Genomic DNA, 17,510 nt, shown 5'->3' on the forward strand with positions numbered 1-17,510 from the left:
CAACGCTATCGTGTGAGTACGATCCAGACGAAGTAAATCGCGCATTTTTGGCTAGCTATGCGGATAGCACTCCTCGAAGTGAAATACTTGTTACATCAGCACAATCAGCGCCACAGAATTTCTCATTCCAACAGGTGGAATATTGGGATGTCGTCAAAGCTCTCTGGGATACAAAGTCGAATGCACTCGGACTGGATGGTTTGCCGATTAGATTTATTAAGATTATCTGTCCGTTAATCGTTCAACACATAACACACATGTTTAATCTGCTCATTCGAACAAGTACATTCCCCGATTGTTGGAAACACGCTAAAGTTGTGCCGCTGGAGAAAAAAGCACATCTGAACGACATCACCAATCTTCGTCCAATCAGCATACTACCGTCATTGTCAAAGGTGTTTGAAAAGCTTCTCAAGCAGCAATTGACAACATATATCGAAACAAACAATCTGTTGTCGGACTTTCAGGCTGGTTTTCGCAGAGGTCAAAGCATCAAAACCGCCACTCTACGATCGTTGATAAAAAAGGAACTGCCATTCTTCTTCTTTTGGATTTTTCCAAGGCTTTTGACACAATTCCACACAACTTACTGCTGGAAAAACTGAAGGCACAGTTCAATTTCTCATCGGCTGCTTTTTATTACAATGAAGGGTGCTCTCAACTTGATCTGTTGATAACAAATAACAGCGAGAAGGTTTTAAAATTCGGCCAAGTAAGTTTCCCGGCATTATCACAACACGATCTCATTTTTGCGTCAATTGACTGTGAGATTTCTCGACCTTCTGACCGTTGCACGTATCGTGACTATACGAATTTTTATTCCCAAACTTTGGAAAATGCTTTGTTATCCATTCCCTGGAATCAATTTTATGAAATTGAAAACCCGGACGGTGCCATCGCTTTCTTCAACGCACACATTAAAACGATACACGACTGTTGTATTCCGCTTCGTGTTCGGTCAACCCGTAAACGATATAATCCTTGGTTTTCGGAAAGTGTACGTCAAGCTTTACTCGAACGAGACTTGGCTTACAGAGATTGGTTACAGGCTCCAAGAAATTTGAAAGACGAAAAACGACAGCGTTACAAGGTGATGAGAAATCGCGCCAACACAAGCATAAGTCATGCCAAACAGCAATATTTTAACCGATTTTTGGACAGCAGGACTCCGTCAAAAACCCTCTGGAGACGGATAAAAAATCTTGGTGTTGGTAAAGTAAAAACAACGCTATCGTGTGAGTACGATCCAGACGAAGTAAATCGCGCATTTTTGGCTAGCTATGCGGATAGCACTCCTCGAAGTGAAATACTTGTTACATCAGCACAATCAGCGCCACAGAATTTCTCATTCCAACAGGTGGAATATTGGGATGTCGTCAAAGCTCTCTGGGATACAAAGTCGAATGCACTCGGACTGGATGGTTTGCCGATTAGATTTATTAAGATTATCTGTCCGTTAATCGTTCAACACATAACACACATGTTTAATCTGCTCATTCGAACAAGTACATTCCCCGATTGTTGGAAACACGCTAAAGTTGTGCCGCTGGAGAAAAAAGCACATCTGAACGACATCACCAATCTTCGTCCAATCAGCATACTACCGTCATTGTCAAAGGTGTTTGAAAAGCTTCTCAAGCAGCAATTGACAACATATATCGAAACAAACAATCTGTTGTCGGACTTTCAGGCTGGTTTTCGCAGAGGTCAAAGCATCAAAACCGCCACTCTACGATCGTTGATAAAAAAGGAACTGCCATTCTTCTTCTTTTGGATTTTTCCAAGGCTTTTGACACAATTCCACACAACTTACTGCTGGAAAAACTGAAGGCACAGTTCAATTTCTCATCGGCTGCTGTAAACATGATTGAATCGTACCTCTGTCGTAGAAAGCAAACCGTTTTTTGTTGTAATCGTTACTCAAACAGTGCTGATGTTATGTCTGGTGTTCCGCAAGGCTCAGTTCTTGGTCCCCTGCTGTTCTGCTGCCATATAAATGATCTCCCAACGGTATTGAAGTACTGTTCGATTCAGATTTATGCTGACGATGTGCAACTCTATGTTGGTCGGGTTGGACCGTGCGTGCGTGAACTGATAACCATGATAAATAGTGATCTTGAGCAAGTCGAAATCTGGTCTCGACGAAACAACTTATACGTGAATCCAAATAAAAGCAAAGCATTGCTTATAACTAACCGGCGACGTAGAATCAACGGATTTACTCTACGAGTACCCTCGATTGTCTTGAACGGGCAACAAATCGATTGGTCCGAAAACGCAAATAACCTTGGGTTCATTTTTCAAAGTGACTTGAAATGGACTGGGATGGACTAATAAAGCAACAATGCGGAAAAATTATTGCCAGCTTGCGTACGTTGTACAGCTGCGTTCCTACCGCCCCGTCATCAATAAAACTGAAACTGTTCAAATCATTGATCTTGCCACATTTCTTGTTCGGAGATGTTCTTCATGTCTCCCCTAGTGCCAACTCATTTAACCAGCTACGCGTAGCATTGAACTGCTGTGTGCGATACGTATATGGATTAAATCGCTACGACCACGTTAGTCATCTGCAACAGAACCTCATTGGATGTACTCTAAATGGTTTTTATGCATATCGTTCCTGTGTTTTCCTTAGAGGTCTTCAGAAAACTCAGTTCCCCGTTGTACTCTATGGAAAACTTATTCAGTCTCGAGGACGTCGTTTGGAAAACTTAGTGATTCCTGCTCATAATACGGTGTGTTACGCTAGTTCAATGTTTGTTCGAGGTGTGATAAATTGGAACTTATTGCCACCTACAGTAAGACGCTCTCCCTCGGAAACAATTTTTAAAGTTGGCTGCATCGATTTTTTCAGTCGAAACTAGTACCTAGTAGTATTTTAATTGTTAAAATAAGAAATTAAAATTAGATATAAGAATGAATATGCGAATGGTGAAATCGGAGGTAGTAATAATCAAAAGATATCTTATCTTAAACTACTGGACAATAAACAAACAAACAAACATTAATTTTTTTTTTGTAAATTAATAATACCAAAATGAAAACTTATGTTTAGTAAAATTTCAGGTATAAGACAAATAAAAAAAATTAATTAAATTAAATCTACCTTGTAGGTGATGTCTCTGTTCCTTTATCGTAAAGAACGACGTGGAGCTCATCCAACGATTTTCAATTGACAGTCTTCTGCTGTTTCCAATTGGCAGTCTTCTGTCGTTTTCTGCTATCTCAGTTGCTCTGCCGTCGTTGTGGACAACACTGAACTTGGTGTGCAGCCTGTACCTGACCACAGGTACAGTGTTTTTGCTCTTGGTGGCGATCAAATTTGATGCTTGCAGTGTGACACCTCGCGATGTATGTCGTCTCTTTCGATCCTACGCAGCGTATAAATTCTGGTACCTGGTAGATCAGCACTGGGTTGCTTTAGCACCTCTGAGTCTTTTCACCCCTTCGTCTTCGCACCTTTATGCGATGGTACCTCTGTGACTCATCACTTCTATGCTCTCGCACCTCTGTGTCTCTACACCTCTGTGCGTATGAACGGGATGGCCTTCGTTGCTAGCTTTCCAGTCGGGAAACGCCCCGAATATTGCGTTTGCTATGAGCAGTTTAACAACCTGAAGCTTAGAATTGTCTCGGTAGCAGCCGTTAACTCACGAGCCAGTACAATCGAAACACAACCTCTTCGCTTGAATGGTTTATACTGAACCATGAGAGACCGATTGCTTTCAACGAAAGTACTATGTATTGTGGATGCCACGGCGAAGAAAAACTTATGCATATTGCATATGAAATAAACGTATTTATAGAAAGTGCGATTTATTCCAATGATATCCTTCTTTTCACGAATTGTTTTTATTCGTTAGAAACGATGACCATCCGTTGCATAAATAATGATGTCATGAGTTATCAGTTATTTATTCAACAAGGTACGGAACAAATTCATCTACAAATTCATCATTGTGAAAAAACAATATCTTTTTTGTAGTTTGATTCAATTTGCATTGTGAATTTTTGTAATTCTTATCGTTGAACATTATTCTAAATGCTTATTAAATTTTACATCATTTCATTAAAATATTCTACATTCCGGCCCCCTTTAAAGCGAAAAACGGCTTAATTTGCTTGTTTCAAAGACAGCACGAACGATCATTGCGAATTAGGTATTGAAGGTGATCGCTGCTTGAATATTCGTTCTACATTCGCGTTAAGTCATTCGGGGGTTTGTTCAATGCGAATCTCAACTGTGTAGAAAAGGCCTTCATGCCAGCAGCGATGCAGCATCGGCTTCGTTCGCTCCCAAATATACGAACAAGTCCGAATTCCAGAGCGATTATCGAACAAAGTCGAAGGAAAGCGAACGATGATCGCTGCAGTTTATTACATTTTCGATATTCGAGCAACATTGATTATTTCTTTCCTGTGACGACTGACTGAAACTGAAACCTTAAATCAATGAAACTCAAGGTAGTCAGAAAAATTTCCAGGAGCCAAGAGCTATTCGCATACGATGCGAATGACCATTCAACACCAACTGTTTAGCTGACTTTGTAGCGTGTTACACAAAGGATAACAGTAACACGAATTCGTATAAGAAGCGAAATGTACCTCGCATAGCAATATCGGAATATCCGAATCAAACGATTACAAGCGTGAAATGGTTTTTCTGTTCTGATCGTAGCAAGCTCATCGATTTTTTTAAATCAAAATAACACTGTTATTTTCGACAAGATGAAGGATTACAATTGTAATGTTAGGTTGGAGCAAATCGTCGAAGAATATCATCGTGCAACAGAGGAAAATGGAAGATAAAAATTTCAACGAAAAACACAATGAGTACGTACGAGGCATAACTATGGAGCCCAACGATTAAGAATATATCGTTCAGTTGCCTACTGGAGCCCTGTCAGCAGTCATCAAAAAACGTTCCATTGCCATGAGCAAACAGGATTATTGTACCATTGTTAATCCACAAATGTAGATCAAATAAAATTGATTTTACATTTGATTGATATTCTACACGCGTTAGATGGGATCAACACGCCTTCACAAATAATTTTCACTGGTCCCGCAGGATGTGGTAAAACGTTTACTCTGAGAATATTGATGAAGACTTATATTCGTTTTAGCCAAGCGCACAATTAACTTGAAAATCTTTTTTAAATCCACCTAGTGGTGCAATGATACCTTTCTGATATTATTTATGTTTTCCAAAATATCACCAGAAGATTTTGTGAAGAATTTTTTTTTCAATCTTGAATTAAATAAGAAACCTTCGTTGGGTATAAACTAACATAATCATTTCAAATTGTAAACAGTTATGTCAAGTTAATGAGATTTTTTCTCTATTTTGCATCGTCGCACTAAATGATTAAACACAATTTACCCTATAGTTCTGGAACCGAATGAAATTAAACAGCAACCTATGAGACTATAAGACCTTTTATTTGAGTCTGTTTGTGGAAATCGATCAAATCATCTCTGAGAAAATTGAGTGCGTCTCGTTTTAAACTTTTTGACCACTAGTTCATCTTCTACGAGATTTTTTTATTTTATGAGTGACATCATTTAATACATACTCATACAATACACACATAGACACATACATTGTTCAGCTCGATGAATCGTGTCAATTTTCAGGTGATTGTTTAAACTTTCTATATGAGAAAGGCAATAATAACACTTCTATAGAAAAGCATCGTTATCATGATCCTGTAATTACACTAACAAGTAGGTACAAATTGAATAACCGGATTAGAAAAGGATTAGAAATTTACATATTTTTCACCTGAAAAATATAGATATTAATGTGGCAACCCTGCACGCTATACGAAATTGAACAAAGCACGCAGCGAACGGAGCAAAGCCGCACGTACCGTTGCGTACTAGTTTTGCATCGTCATTTTAAATTTGAATGTTTTGACACTCATCGTCCTATAATTTCGGAACCGGAAGTCGGATCAGGATGAAATTGCACAGTATTTAAAGGCAATGAGAACCTTAATTTGAATCATGATTCGTGAAAATCGGTTTAACCGTTGCTGAGAAATCGAAGTGAATTACGTTTTCTGAGATTTTCTTAGCTATTATCGGTGCTTTCGGAAGCGGAAACCGGGAACTATTAATCCCAAAGTAGTTTTATATATTCACTAACTAACTAGATATGCGAACTAGATGAATTTAGCAGTACGTTTTACGTTTCCTTTTCTTCGTGCATATCACCCTGTAATTCCGGAACCGAAAGTCGGATCCATACGAAACTCAGGAACTTTGTATGGGACCTTAAGGCCTTTCATTTAAATCAATTGTGAAAATAGGTTCAGCCATCTCTGAGAAAATTGAGTGACATTATTTGTCACATACACATAACACACACGCCGAGAGAGAGAGAAAGAGATATGACACTCGGTCTTTCGGGCCTCGGTTGTGAAACCGGTTTTCACAGCGATTGCATAGCCTACATACATAGCACTACAGTTCACTCCGCTTTTCGGGTTTCGATTGCACGTAGAAGTAATTTGAAACTCGGGTTAGAAGCACTTCAACTGTATCGCAATGCTTTTGCAGGGGTTAATGCGATTATTATCGACGAAGTAAGCATGATAGGTGCAGATATGCCTCATGTTATTCACACACGGTTGCAAGCAGGCCCGTACCCAGGATTTCGTTTCGTGACGGGTCTATGTATCTAATTCTCGGTATGCTTTAAATAACTTTGTAGATTATAAAGAATCAGTTATGGGTTGCCTAATATTCAAGTTTTAAGTTGTTATTATTCTTAATTAGAAATTAATACAGTATGAATTTTATGTAAAATTATCAAGTTGTTATTGACATATGGTTGCTCAAAGTGAATGGTACTGTGAGGGATTGAAGCAAAAATCTCTAAAGGGTGAGAGATTATATTTTTTATTTGGTTTCGATTGTAGAGGTTTTAACCAAAAGTACATTCCTCTTTTCGGGTCTGAAAAACTTTCTGACCATTCTGACCTTAAAGCTATTCAGTAAACCCTTCTAGTTTGCAAATTCTTGATGGTTATTTACTGAACAAATTTACTTCCACTATACCTTCCTAGGCTAGTCTATCAAAAGTATAAAATAGCAATGCCAGAAAACAGATGCAATGACGTCTCCGACCCATGGCGTCTTCCTAGGTCGGTTCGGAGCACTCAACGATTTTAGTTCATTATATTATTATTATTATTATGTTTCAATTATAGAGATTTTAACCTTAAGGTCATTCGTCTCTTCGGGCCAGAAAAACTTTCTGACCCTATGTGCGGGGTTGGGAATCGAACCCAGGTGGGCTGCGTGAAAGGCATCGACTATCCCATCACGCTATACCCGTCCCCCTAGTTCATTATAGGGTAATCGGGCTTAAAATAATGGATCAAGGTTTCATGAACAGTTACTCAACAACACCAAAAGCTCAACAAAATCAGCATAGCCGTCCCCCTAGTTCATTATAGGGTAATCGGGCTTAAAATAATGGATCAAGGTTTCATGAACAGTTACTCAACAACACCAAAAGTTCAACAAAATCAGCATAGCCAAACATGCGTTAGCCCGAATAAGCATGTTTTTGTACTCAGAAGCAGAATATCTTTTCAATTTGCAGAATTTGTCTCAAATAATGACGTGTGCGCTTAGTAGTAATCCTTGTAGCATCGGTTACGCATCGCACACAGTCACTTTAGAATCATACAGCTCCATTTTAAGTAGTTTCGATACTATCTAATGAAACCGGTCTTTCTCTGTGAGCTTGAATGGTAGGTTTACGAAACCACTATTTCACGGTGTAATCTGAAAGAGCATTTTCTATGGCTTTGGACATTTAGTGTCCCATGAATTTTTTTTTGGAAAAACGAAAATCTTGTTTTTTAAATAAAAATCTATGCGCATAAAATATGTACCACTGACTAAGATGCGAAAGAACAATCAATAAAACTGGCTGATTTCGGGAGTGGAACCTTCTTTCGAATGGCTGAGTAGCGTAGACAAGCACATCCGCAACATGGATGTTGAAAGTTATAATACGACAGCATTGCGTGAACGAGAGGGCTATGAATTCATTGTCAATAATTCTTCCACAGGTTACCGAAATGCGGAACAATTAGCGAGTGCTAGATTAAAGATACATAAGATGAGCGTAGTGAAAACAGGAGGTCTACCTTATTTATTGCAGTTGAAGCTTGGAATGCACTACATGATCTCAACTAACATTGATGTTAAAATTGAACTAGTTAACGGTGCCATAGGAGAGCTTAAATTAATCGTACATGATATTGATAATCCCGATGAGCGCATTCTACAATCAGTGCTAAAATTTGATAGTAATATTATTGGTGCCAGCACAAACATCAAATCTAGATCCATAGTGTATTCTAATATAGGTTAATTGCAATTTGATTGGGTACCTATTTTAAGGCGATCAGCCCATATTAAGCTTGGCAGTGTCAAGTGCAAAAGAATTCAATAGTTAGTGTATGTGTGCTCAGGGTTCATAAATCGCATTTAGACCATGTTCGATGTATGCTTATCAAACCTAGTCTTGTGGTAGTGCCGTGTCTCCCATAGCTCAGAGTGGCGAAAATGGTAATGCGTATGAACGGATTACATAAGAACGCAGATTCGGGAAGTTCTTTCTCTGAGCGTATCTTTTTTCAAAAAATCATCTTTTCTGTGAGTTTCTCATTCATTTGGGATCTCCGATATTTGTTTCCACTCAGTCATTGCAAAAACTGAACCTAGTTATATCGACTTTATGTCAAACCATCTAAACTTAATCAATCGTTAACACCAATTACGGTTTGATATTCTCATAGCAATCTGTTTCTGGTAGGGAAGAGCAGACTATCAAGCAGCCTTAATAGGGTCTATCGCTTTTTTACGCTAAATATTCTATTTCTCGTCCAAAACAATATACGAGCATTAATAACAGCCCATGATAGGTGGTAACCTGCTCACATTTTGAAGTCATAGCTCAGCGAACATTTCCAGTCCATTCCATCAATAGCCAATCTAACAGTGACGGTGACAGCTTCGCAAGGCCAAAGCCGCTTACAACTGCATTATTCAAGCTCCAGCAGTCCTTCGGTCAACGGTACGGAAATACAACAGGAAATAGGTTACCAGTGTACCAATTCGGGGTAAATTTTTCCGCCGAATGACGGAATGTTTACCAGTTTAGTGGATTCATACCATTGTATATACAGGTGGATCATGATGTTATTTTCGGCCAGTTGTGAAATTTTCCTTCTATGGATTTGCACATTATTTAGAGTCAGATTATGAAATAGTCTCATTCAATTGTATTCAACTTGCTTTATTTTCTAGTACGGTTGATGCTGCGAGAGCACACTTTTTATATATAACTTTTGGTATTATGAAATGCAATTAAAGCGTTCAATGAGTTTTTGAATGTTATAGAACAATTTTTAAAATCTTCGTCTTAAATGTATTCGTATCAGCATCATTTGGAAACTCCTCAGAACTCAAGGAAACACAGTACTAATCGCCTCTTTCTTGTTTCATTGTGAGTCACTGTAAAATCACTGTGTATTACTGTGTTTTTGAAAGTCAGATCAGGAAAACAGCTAATTTTATGCGATCCATGATTACGATTTTAACAAATAACACTTACCATTAGTTTTGTTGTATAAATGTTTATTACCTCGAGAATTTCATCCCCAACTTGAAAAGGAAATGATGAGGCTAATCCTTGAGGGTTCACTCCAGCAATGAAACAAGCCATTTTTGTTCTATCTCGATGCCCCGCTAGTGATATACCTAAGCTGGAACCACTACTACGCTCAATTGTATGACATATTATCTGATCCATCCCTCCATATCGTTTCCTGATTTTTTCTGTGTGAATATTAAAAAAGAAATTGGTTAATGAAAGAAAATGAAAAATTTAAATGAGATATTGGGCAAAAATTGGCGTAACTCGACGACTGTAACGACTTAATCACATTAGAATACCTTTCAAAAAAATTTTTTTTTTGCTTTTTGTCTTCGATTAGAGTAAAAACTATCGCACAGACTTATTATTACCTATCTAGTCTAAAAACATTAACTTATCAATATTTTCGACTTAAAAGTGTCTTTGTTCGTAGTAAAATCCAACAGATGATAAACTCTATTGAATTGATTACAGCAAACATCCATTGGATTATTTTGTCCATACTGTGTGCGATGAATTCCATTCTTCGCAAAGATCTTCCCGGAAAATTGATATGAATCTTTGCCAGAAGCGTGGGGCAGTCGATGTTATTATTAAGCAAATAAAAAACAAAGAGTCGTTGATAAAATATCCGCCGGTTTTGTAGCGTGGGTAAGTTGATGAAAACACAGCGATCTTTGTAACGTGGTAGCTGAAGCCGATCAAGCCAAGGAAGTCTTCGAAGCGCGAATCGGACAAAATATTTCTGCACTAGTTCGATCCGATCGATGTGAACGTTGTGGTATGGAGCCCAGATTACAACTCCGTATTCTAGAATACTGCGCACTAGAGCAATGTAAACGGCCTTGAGACAATAAACATCGCTAAAGTCTTTAGTGTTGTGTTTGATAAGTCCCAGGACGGTAAAAGCTTTAGCAATAGCCATCGAAAGCTGGTCGGTGAAGCGTAACTTACGGTCGAGAATTACGCCTAAATCTTTTACAGAAGAAACTTTTTTGACAGGATTCGCCATCATTGAGTATTCAAACAAAATTGTAGACTGAACTCGTGAAAATGTTAAAGTATTACATTTATTAACATTAACACTCATGCCGTTTCTATCACACTAATCTATGACACATTCAATGTCCATTTGTAGCGCATAACAATCTACAAGGCTTGTGATGATTCGGTAAATTTTTAAATGGTCGTTGTTGACAAAGTCGTGCTGATCGGTTGTGAGGATGTGCTTTACTGACGGGTAAATAATATCCAACAGCATACGCTCGAAAACTTTTGATAGGCAGCTAAGGATAGAAATGCCTCTCTAGTTCGTGACGTCATGTACGTTTCCGGATTTGTGAACTGGTACTATAACAGCTTCTTTCCATTTCGCAGGAAAATAGCCTTAGCGAGAGAACGATTGAAAATAAGAGATGCCGGCAAAGCCAAAGCAGATGAGCATTGCTTTACAGAAGATGGCGGAAGGCCGTCCGAGCCCGGTCCCTTCGATCCATCAACTAATCATAGATTATTATGCAAATCGTCTTGGGTGAAAACAGCAGCGGGTAGATTTACATTATACAACGGTAGACTATTCAAGTACGATTCTGACAAAGGTGGTGAGTTATTACTTAACACGCTTTGAAAGAAAGAACAGAATAGATTGGCTGAGTCAACAGATGTTGTTGAAGATTGGTTTCGGTAGTAGATGCTTCCAGGAAATCCTTGGGAAGACTTTTTACTTCGCAGATAAGACCAGAACTGCAGCTCATCATTCCACCAAGGCCGCTTGTTGTTCTAGTTGCACACGCGTCTCCTACACGGCACGAGATGTTGAAAAATCGAATCTAATATACGATAAAACAAGTCTACTGCATCATCCACAGCGCTCTGTCTGAGTATATCCATCCAATTTACACGAGAGATTTCCGCATTCAGTAGTTGATAATCGCACTGATTGAAATCATAATAAAAGTCTGCATTGTCATTCGTCAATAAAGTATGTGAAGCTTGCATTGTGAGAACAAAAGGGTAGTGGTGCTGATCCAGTTTCATCAAAGGTAAGGACGGTTCAAAAATTTCACAGTCAGTGAAGCAACTAACTAATGCCAAATCTAAAGTTTTCCATTTAAATTAGTCAAATTGTTAATTTGTTGCAATCCAGTAGCGATCATGGATTCAACTAATAACAATTCTTGTTCTGAAGATGCGTTATTAGGAAGAAAACATCTAACTTCCTCCAACGCAACATTGGTAAATTATAATCACCTACTACTACAATTCTATCACGATCAGTTAGTTTATTAGAGAGCTCATTCACACAGGCTGCATGTTGCTCACCGCCACCTCGAAGATATCGGCTTGTAAGATTGTTGCGATCACATCGGTAAATGATATACTGGTCAGTGAGTTCTGCATCAAGTAGTTTGACGAAATTGAACTTTTTACCCATGTGTTAACACTCTCCCAGAAAGTAAATTTTTGAAAGTTGTTGACAGTTGAGGTAACAGTCTGGTTGTTTGAATATCGAGCTCTCTTTTTAACCAGTGTTTTTTGCATGTTTATATCCATTCCACCACAACTTACGTTTTCATCAAAACCGCCGATCTACGTATCACCAATTTCATCTGGAGTACACTTGTTTCAAGCCATCGAACCAGCAATTCCAGAGAGATTTTAAAACTGATTATTCATCCTAAACCTAACAATGGATTCCGCTTCAGCTTGTTGTGCTTGTGTCAGTGAAGTAGCAAAAGCAGAAGAAATTGTATGCAGTGGATATTGTAGATCGTCTTTCCATCTTAAGTGTGTGAAACAATCACATGCGATTCGTGATTCAATCGTCAAATACTCCTAACAAAGAGAATACGATTTTCTTGTTTTAAAATTAACTTTATTCATCAACAATATCTCCCTCAAGAGTAACGCAAGCATTCCAACGCCGCTATGACATTTCAGTACCACTTTCGAAAAACAATTTTCTATCAAAATAGGCCTCAGTTTCAGCAAGATCCTTTTCTTTTGTGCGAAAATTCTTAACGGTGACCAATTTTTCTGGTTTCCGAACAGCCAGTAATCGCTGGGAGCCAATTCTGACGAATACGGTAGATTTAGGAGCAATTCGAAGTTCAATTCATGTAGTTTTGCCATTGTTTTGATTGACTTGTGACACAGTGCGTTGTCTTGATGAAACAAAATTCTTTTCTTTGCCATATGCTATGGTTTCTTTGTAATTTCAGCCTTCAAATACTCAAATAACGCTGTATAATATTCACTGTTATTGGTATTTCCTTTCTCAAGGTAGTCGATAAATATTACACCACGAACATCCTGTAATTATGAACCGGCTAGCCCGTCGTATACTTTTCTCACTTTCTCCGGGAGGACACACTTTTGTGAATACGACTTACTTTACTATGGGACGCCTTTCCAAAATTTACCCTTTGAGAGAGTGATAAGCTTTTGATCGTAAATATCTCTTGTTGCATCTAACGTATCAACATAATTTTTGCTACATACCATCGAAAATATGATCACAATTTTATGATGAAATTTTCAGTGGTGTGACATAATCTCAAATAGTTCAAAATTAAACTTTTCTGAAATGCTTGGTATCAACGAGAATCAAAGAGGAAAACATATGACGATTGTTTGCTTCTCTCGTTTTTCGAAAGCTCATAGCTCAGTATCTTTGCATGGATTTATATAATCTAAAAAGATTCGAAATTTTTCAACTTGAACGTATACTTTATTAACATTGAAGTTTTTCAATATTACACTATTAAAAAACCTGTCTGACTTGATCCATTTCAGCACCAGCAATTCAGAACGCGTTCTGAGGTAAAGAACAAAATATGTGCTGCTCCAGCGATATAAAAGGTGATTTTGCCACTTTTTCTATCATTTTGTGAGCAACGGTTACAGAGTAACATCGGGCCGGCCACACAGTGAAACCAAACCAGAAGCCTGCCAGCTGAAGTCATCAGTGTACACGCAAAGAACTATCTCGGATCTAAATGCAGATCCTGTTGGTCGCGAAAATTCAAAGCATTTCAGTGCTACAGATCATCATAAAGAATAAGTTCAATTTTCTCTTTCAAACAAAATAATCAGATTTATCAAAATGGAAATATACAAAGTTTGCACCGCCACTAACACATTCTATTACAACTCACGCAATGCGAAAATGAAAGTAGTGATAAAGAACACATCTTTATACAAGCATGGGGGTCGTTTGGAAGTATGCCGTGCGAAACAGAGTTGCCACGTATACAGATCAATCTGTATACTGTCTCAAATACTTAAGTATGAAGCGCCTTCTGATCGTGATATCTAACAAATTCAATTACGATCTTAACGCTGTCTCGCAATGCGAAAAAGAAAATATTGATATAGAGTTATGAACGAACGTGAATAGCATATGTCCTGTACGCACAGACGCCAGCACAGTACGCGCCAGCAGTAAGACGCCAGTGTATCCAACGCGTGGAGATGTCAACCACACTGTTATCAATTATCGGATCGCTGACATTGCAGCTGACATCCGGCAATCGTGGTTGCATCAGCCAAGAATTATTAGTAATTGCATCAGCCGAAACCACCATGCCGCATCGACGACTTCGACATGTTCGGACAAGATAACCGCTGACGGCTAACGAACATTCAGGTTAGACAAGCTAGTCAGTTCTACGATTTAGTGAAGAATCTCTAACTAGTGAAGTGAAAGTTTACTATTATAACAAAAACCCAACACGTGGAACTTTTGTTTTAAATTCAAATTAACAAACTAGTGTTCAACACGCAACGTTGGCTGACCGGCTAAGAAGTTCCATCGAGGTTCATCGTACGCCATCCCGTAGGCGATTCGTGTCAACCAATTAGAAGATTTCAACAATAAAGCGGTGGATTTCAATCCTTCAAGAACGCGGAACCGTGAGTAATTTTTCCGTTTTCTTTTACTACAATTTTATGCCCAAATTCAACCCAATTCCAAAAGTAAGAGCCTTAAAGTTCTCTGAAATGGAAAATATTAATCTACAAGCCATATTTGATCAAATCCAAAGCTTGGAGCAAAGAATCGGTGCTCTTTAAATTAAGAATAGCATCTTAAAACAGCAGCAGCAACAACTTCAACCCAGGCAAGGCAAAACCCGAGACATGATATGTGTAAATGGAAACCCTACTACCTCCGACAGGAAAATGATTTAAACCGAAGACTTTTACATTGGAAACTTGCTTTAGAAGAACTTGAAGCCGAAATCAAGAACAAAAAAGGAACACTAAACACAATTGCGGACGCACTTTTTCGTATCGAACCTGAACCAGAACAGCAAACAGAAGTAAACGCAAATTCCTTCTCTAGTGACAATATGGCACAACTTATACTGTGTAGTTTGCAAACAATATACAAGAAGTATTTCTCCAGAGCGAAGACATTTAAAATATTCTGGACGCAACAATTGCCAGAAGACATATTTGACGAACTTGAACAAGACCTAATAATCCAAAGACAACACAACGCGAACCATAGAGGCATTACCGAAACTAAATCTCACATAACCCGAAAATATTTTTTCCCGAACATGAAACCAAAAATTAACACATTTATTGACCTTTGCAGATTATGCCAAACAGCTAAGTGTGACCATATAAACAACAATATAAATTATCAGCAACACTTACAAAACCGTTGCAAATTGTACATATGGACATTTCAATAACAAACATTATCTAACATTATGCGATAAGTTTTCAAGACTAACAATGGCGATCCCTCTATGGACGCGCAACGCTATACACATACTTGAAGCTATAACTCACTTCTTTTCAAACGTAGGAAAACCTTCCCTGTTCGTCATGGACCAAGAAGCATCATTCACTTCAACAACAATTAAAGAATTCCTTGAAGAGAATGATGTTGAGTACCATTATATAAGTGTTGGGCAGTCATTTTCCAACGGAACGGTTGAAATTGTTCACAGAACGTTAAGAGAACTGCATAACATTTTAAGTATTAGAGAAACAACAAAAGATTTGTCGGAAACAGCAAAAATTAATTTGGCAGTCTCCATTTATAATGAATCGATACACTCGCAAACAAATCATTTTTGCGATTTTTTTGTCCAGAATTATTGTTCAACAAAATAAATTTAAATGTTCTGCATGATAAAAAGCACCATTCGAACAACATTTTATAATGGAAAAATATTGAGGTATTTTTGAAGACGCTTCTTAGAAATCATGATTTGCGGTGTCCACTGTACATCAGCGCAGACTAATCAGAAGTCAAATATGCATAGTTAGAGTAGAAGTTTTTCTAAACCCCAACGTTTTTGTTTGATTTTTTTAATTTTTTTTCATTTTTGGTGGTTGTTCAAAGTGAAAACTACATTTTCAAAAAATTATATTTTTACTTTTATAGTTTATTATCATGAAACATTTCAAGAATGTTTTGTCAAGTTTTGAAGTCAATCGAAGTAGAAATCTTGGACCTGTGCGCTGAGCTCTTGCTTCTTCGTAGAATAAGATAGCCATATATAACGGTCCATAACTTACAGAGTTTCATTCCAATAGACTTGAAAATTTCACAGAAAATTCTTGAAATGTTTTACTATAAGAAAATATGAAGATAACATTAAATGGTTTGTCAAAACACTGCCGAGTTTTGCTTGAAGATTTTTAAAGCTCCTGTTTTACTAAATTTTAATTTGTTTTTGCATTGTGACGATTCTGAATTATTGTGCGTTTATTAGTTCATAACCGCCTGTTCCTGTATAAACCGTTTTCGCCACCGAGTTACTGATTCAACCGTGTATTAGACTATTTTTCGGGTATCGCATTTCTCACTTCGAGGGCCTATTGTGTGCTAACACTAAACAATAACATCTATCGCATTTGCGCTGTGCTATCAAATCGGCTGCTACAATCATCATGAAAAAGAATTGTGCCAAATGCAGCCAATCAATTACCGGCATTGAATATATCGCTTGTCGTGGTTACTGCGGAGGTTTTTTCCATATGACTTGCTCTGGTGTCTCGCGCGTTTATGGGCTATTTCACAACCCATCGTAAAAATTTGTTTTGGATGTGTGACAACTGTGCCGACTTATTTGATAATTCGCATCTCCGCTCTATAACCAAAATAGCTGATGAAAAGTCACCTCTAACTATGCTAACCGCTGCTATAAACAACCTACAAACTGAACTGAGCAGTTATCGAAACCAGATGCTCCTGATTCTACACCTGTTAACAATCGATGGCCTCGACTCATACCCCGCCGCGCTGCTAAGCGACCCCGCGGTCCCGAATCAGATAACAAAGTTGAAGAGTGTCTGACCGGCATGAAGCACTTGGGGACAAACGTAGTATCTGTTCCCAGCGTCAAACCATCAAACAAATTTTGGCTGTACCTTTCGAGAATTCGCCCCGATGTATCCAATGAACAAATCTCTGCGATGGTTCGTGCCAATCTTGCGATGACCCAGGATCCTGATGTTGTAAAGCTGGTGGCAAAAGGAACCGATTTTAGCAATATGAGCTACATATCGTTTAAAGTCGGCCTAGATCCGGCTTCAAAAGCAGCTGCTTTAGACCCATCGACTTGGCCTGAAGGGATTATGTTTCGCGAATTTCTTGAATACTCTATTCCAAAATTTCGAAAACGGACGGATGCCTCATCTCTAAGTACACCAATGCTTCAATAGACGACGTGAACCTAGAATCAACGAGCTCTTTAATGGACAGTGGGAACCATTTGGTTCCCATCTCAGGCGAGTATTGTTCAACTATTTCGACAACCTCATCATTCCATCGTCCTGTATTGCAGTATAATAGTCGCATTGC

The 17,510-nt window shown here is 38.2% G+C and overlaps 1 protein-coding gene across 1 annotated transcript in view; it reads right to left on the reverse strand.

The window, feature by feature from the left end:
- Positions 1-17,510, reverse strand: part of LOC131427127 (inactivation-no-after-potential D protein) — a 1,657,698-nt gene that overhangs the window by 505,576 nt on the left and 1,134,612 nt on the right. The window contains exon 11 of the mRNA XM_058590062.1: positions 9,674-9,867. Coding sequence (XP_058446045.1) covers positions 9,674-9,867 — 194 coding nt within the window. The remainder of the gene's footprint in view (positions 1-9,673; positions 9,868-17,510) is intronic.

Source organism: Malaya genurostris, chromosome 2 (assembly GCF_030247185.1).
Source record: "Malaya genurostris strain Urasoe2022 chromosome 2, Malgen_1.1, whole genome shotgun sequence".
Classification (NCBI taxonomy): Eukaryota; Metazoa; Arthropoda; class Insecta; order Diptera; family Culicidae; genus Malaya; species Malaya genurostris.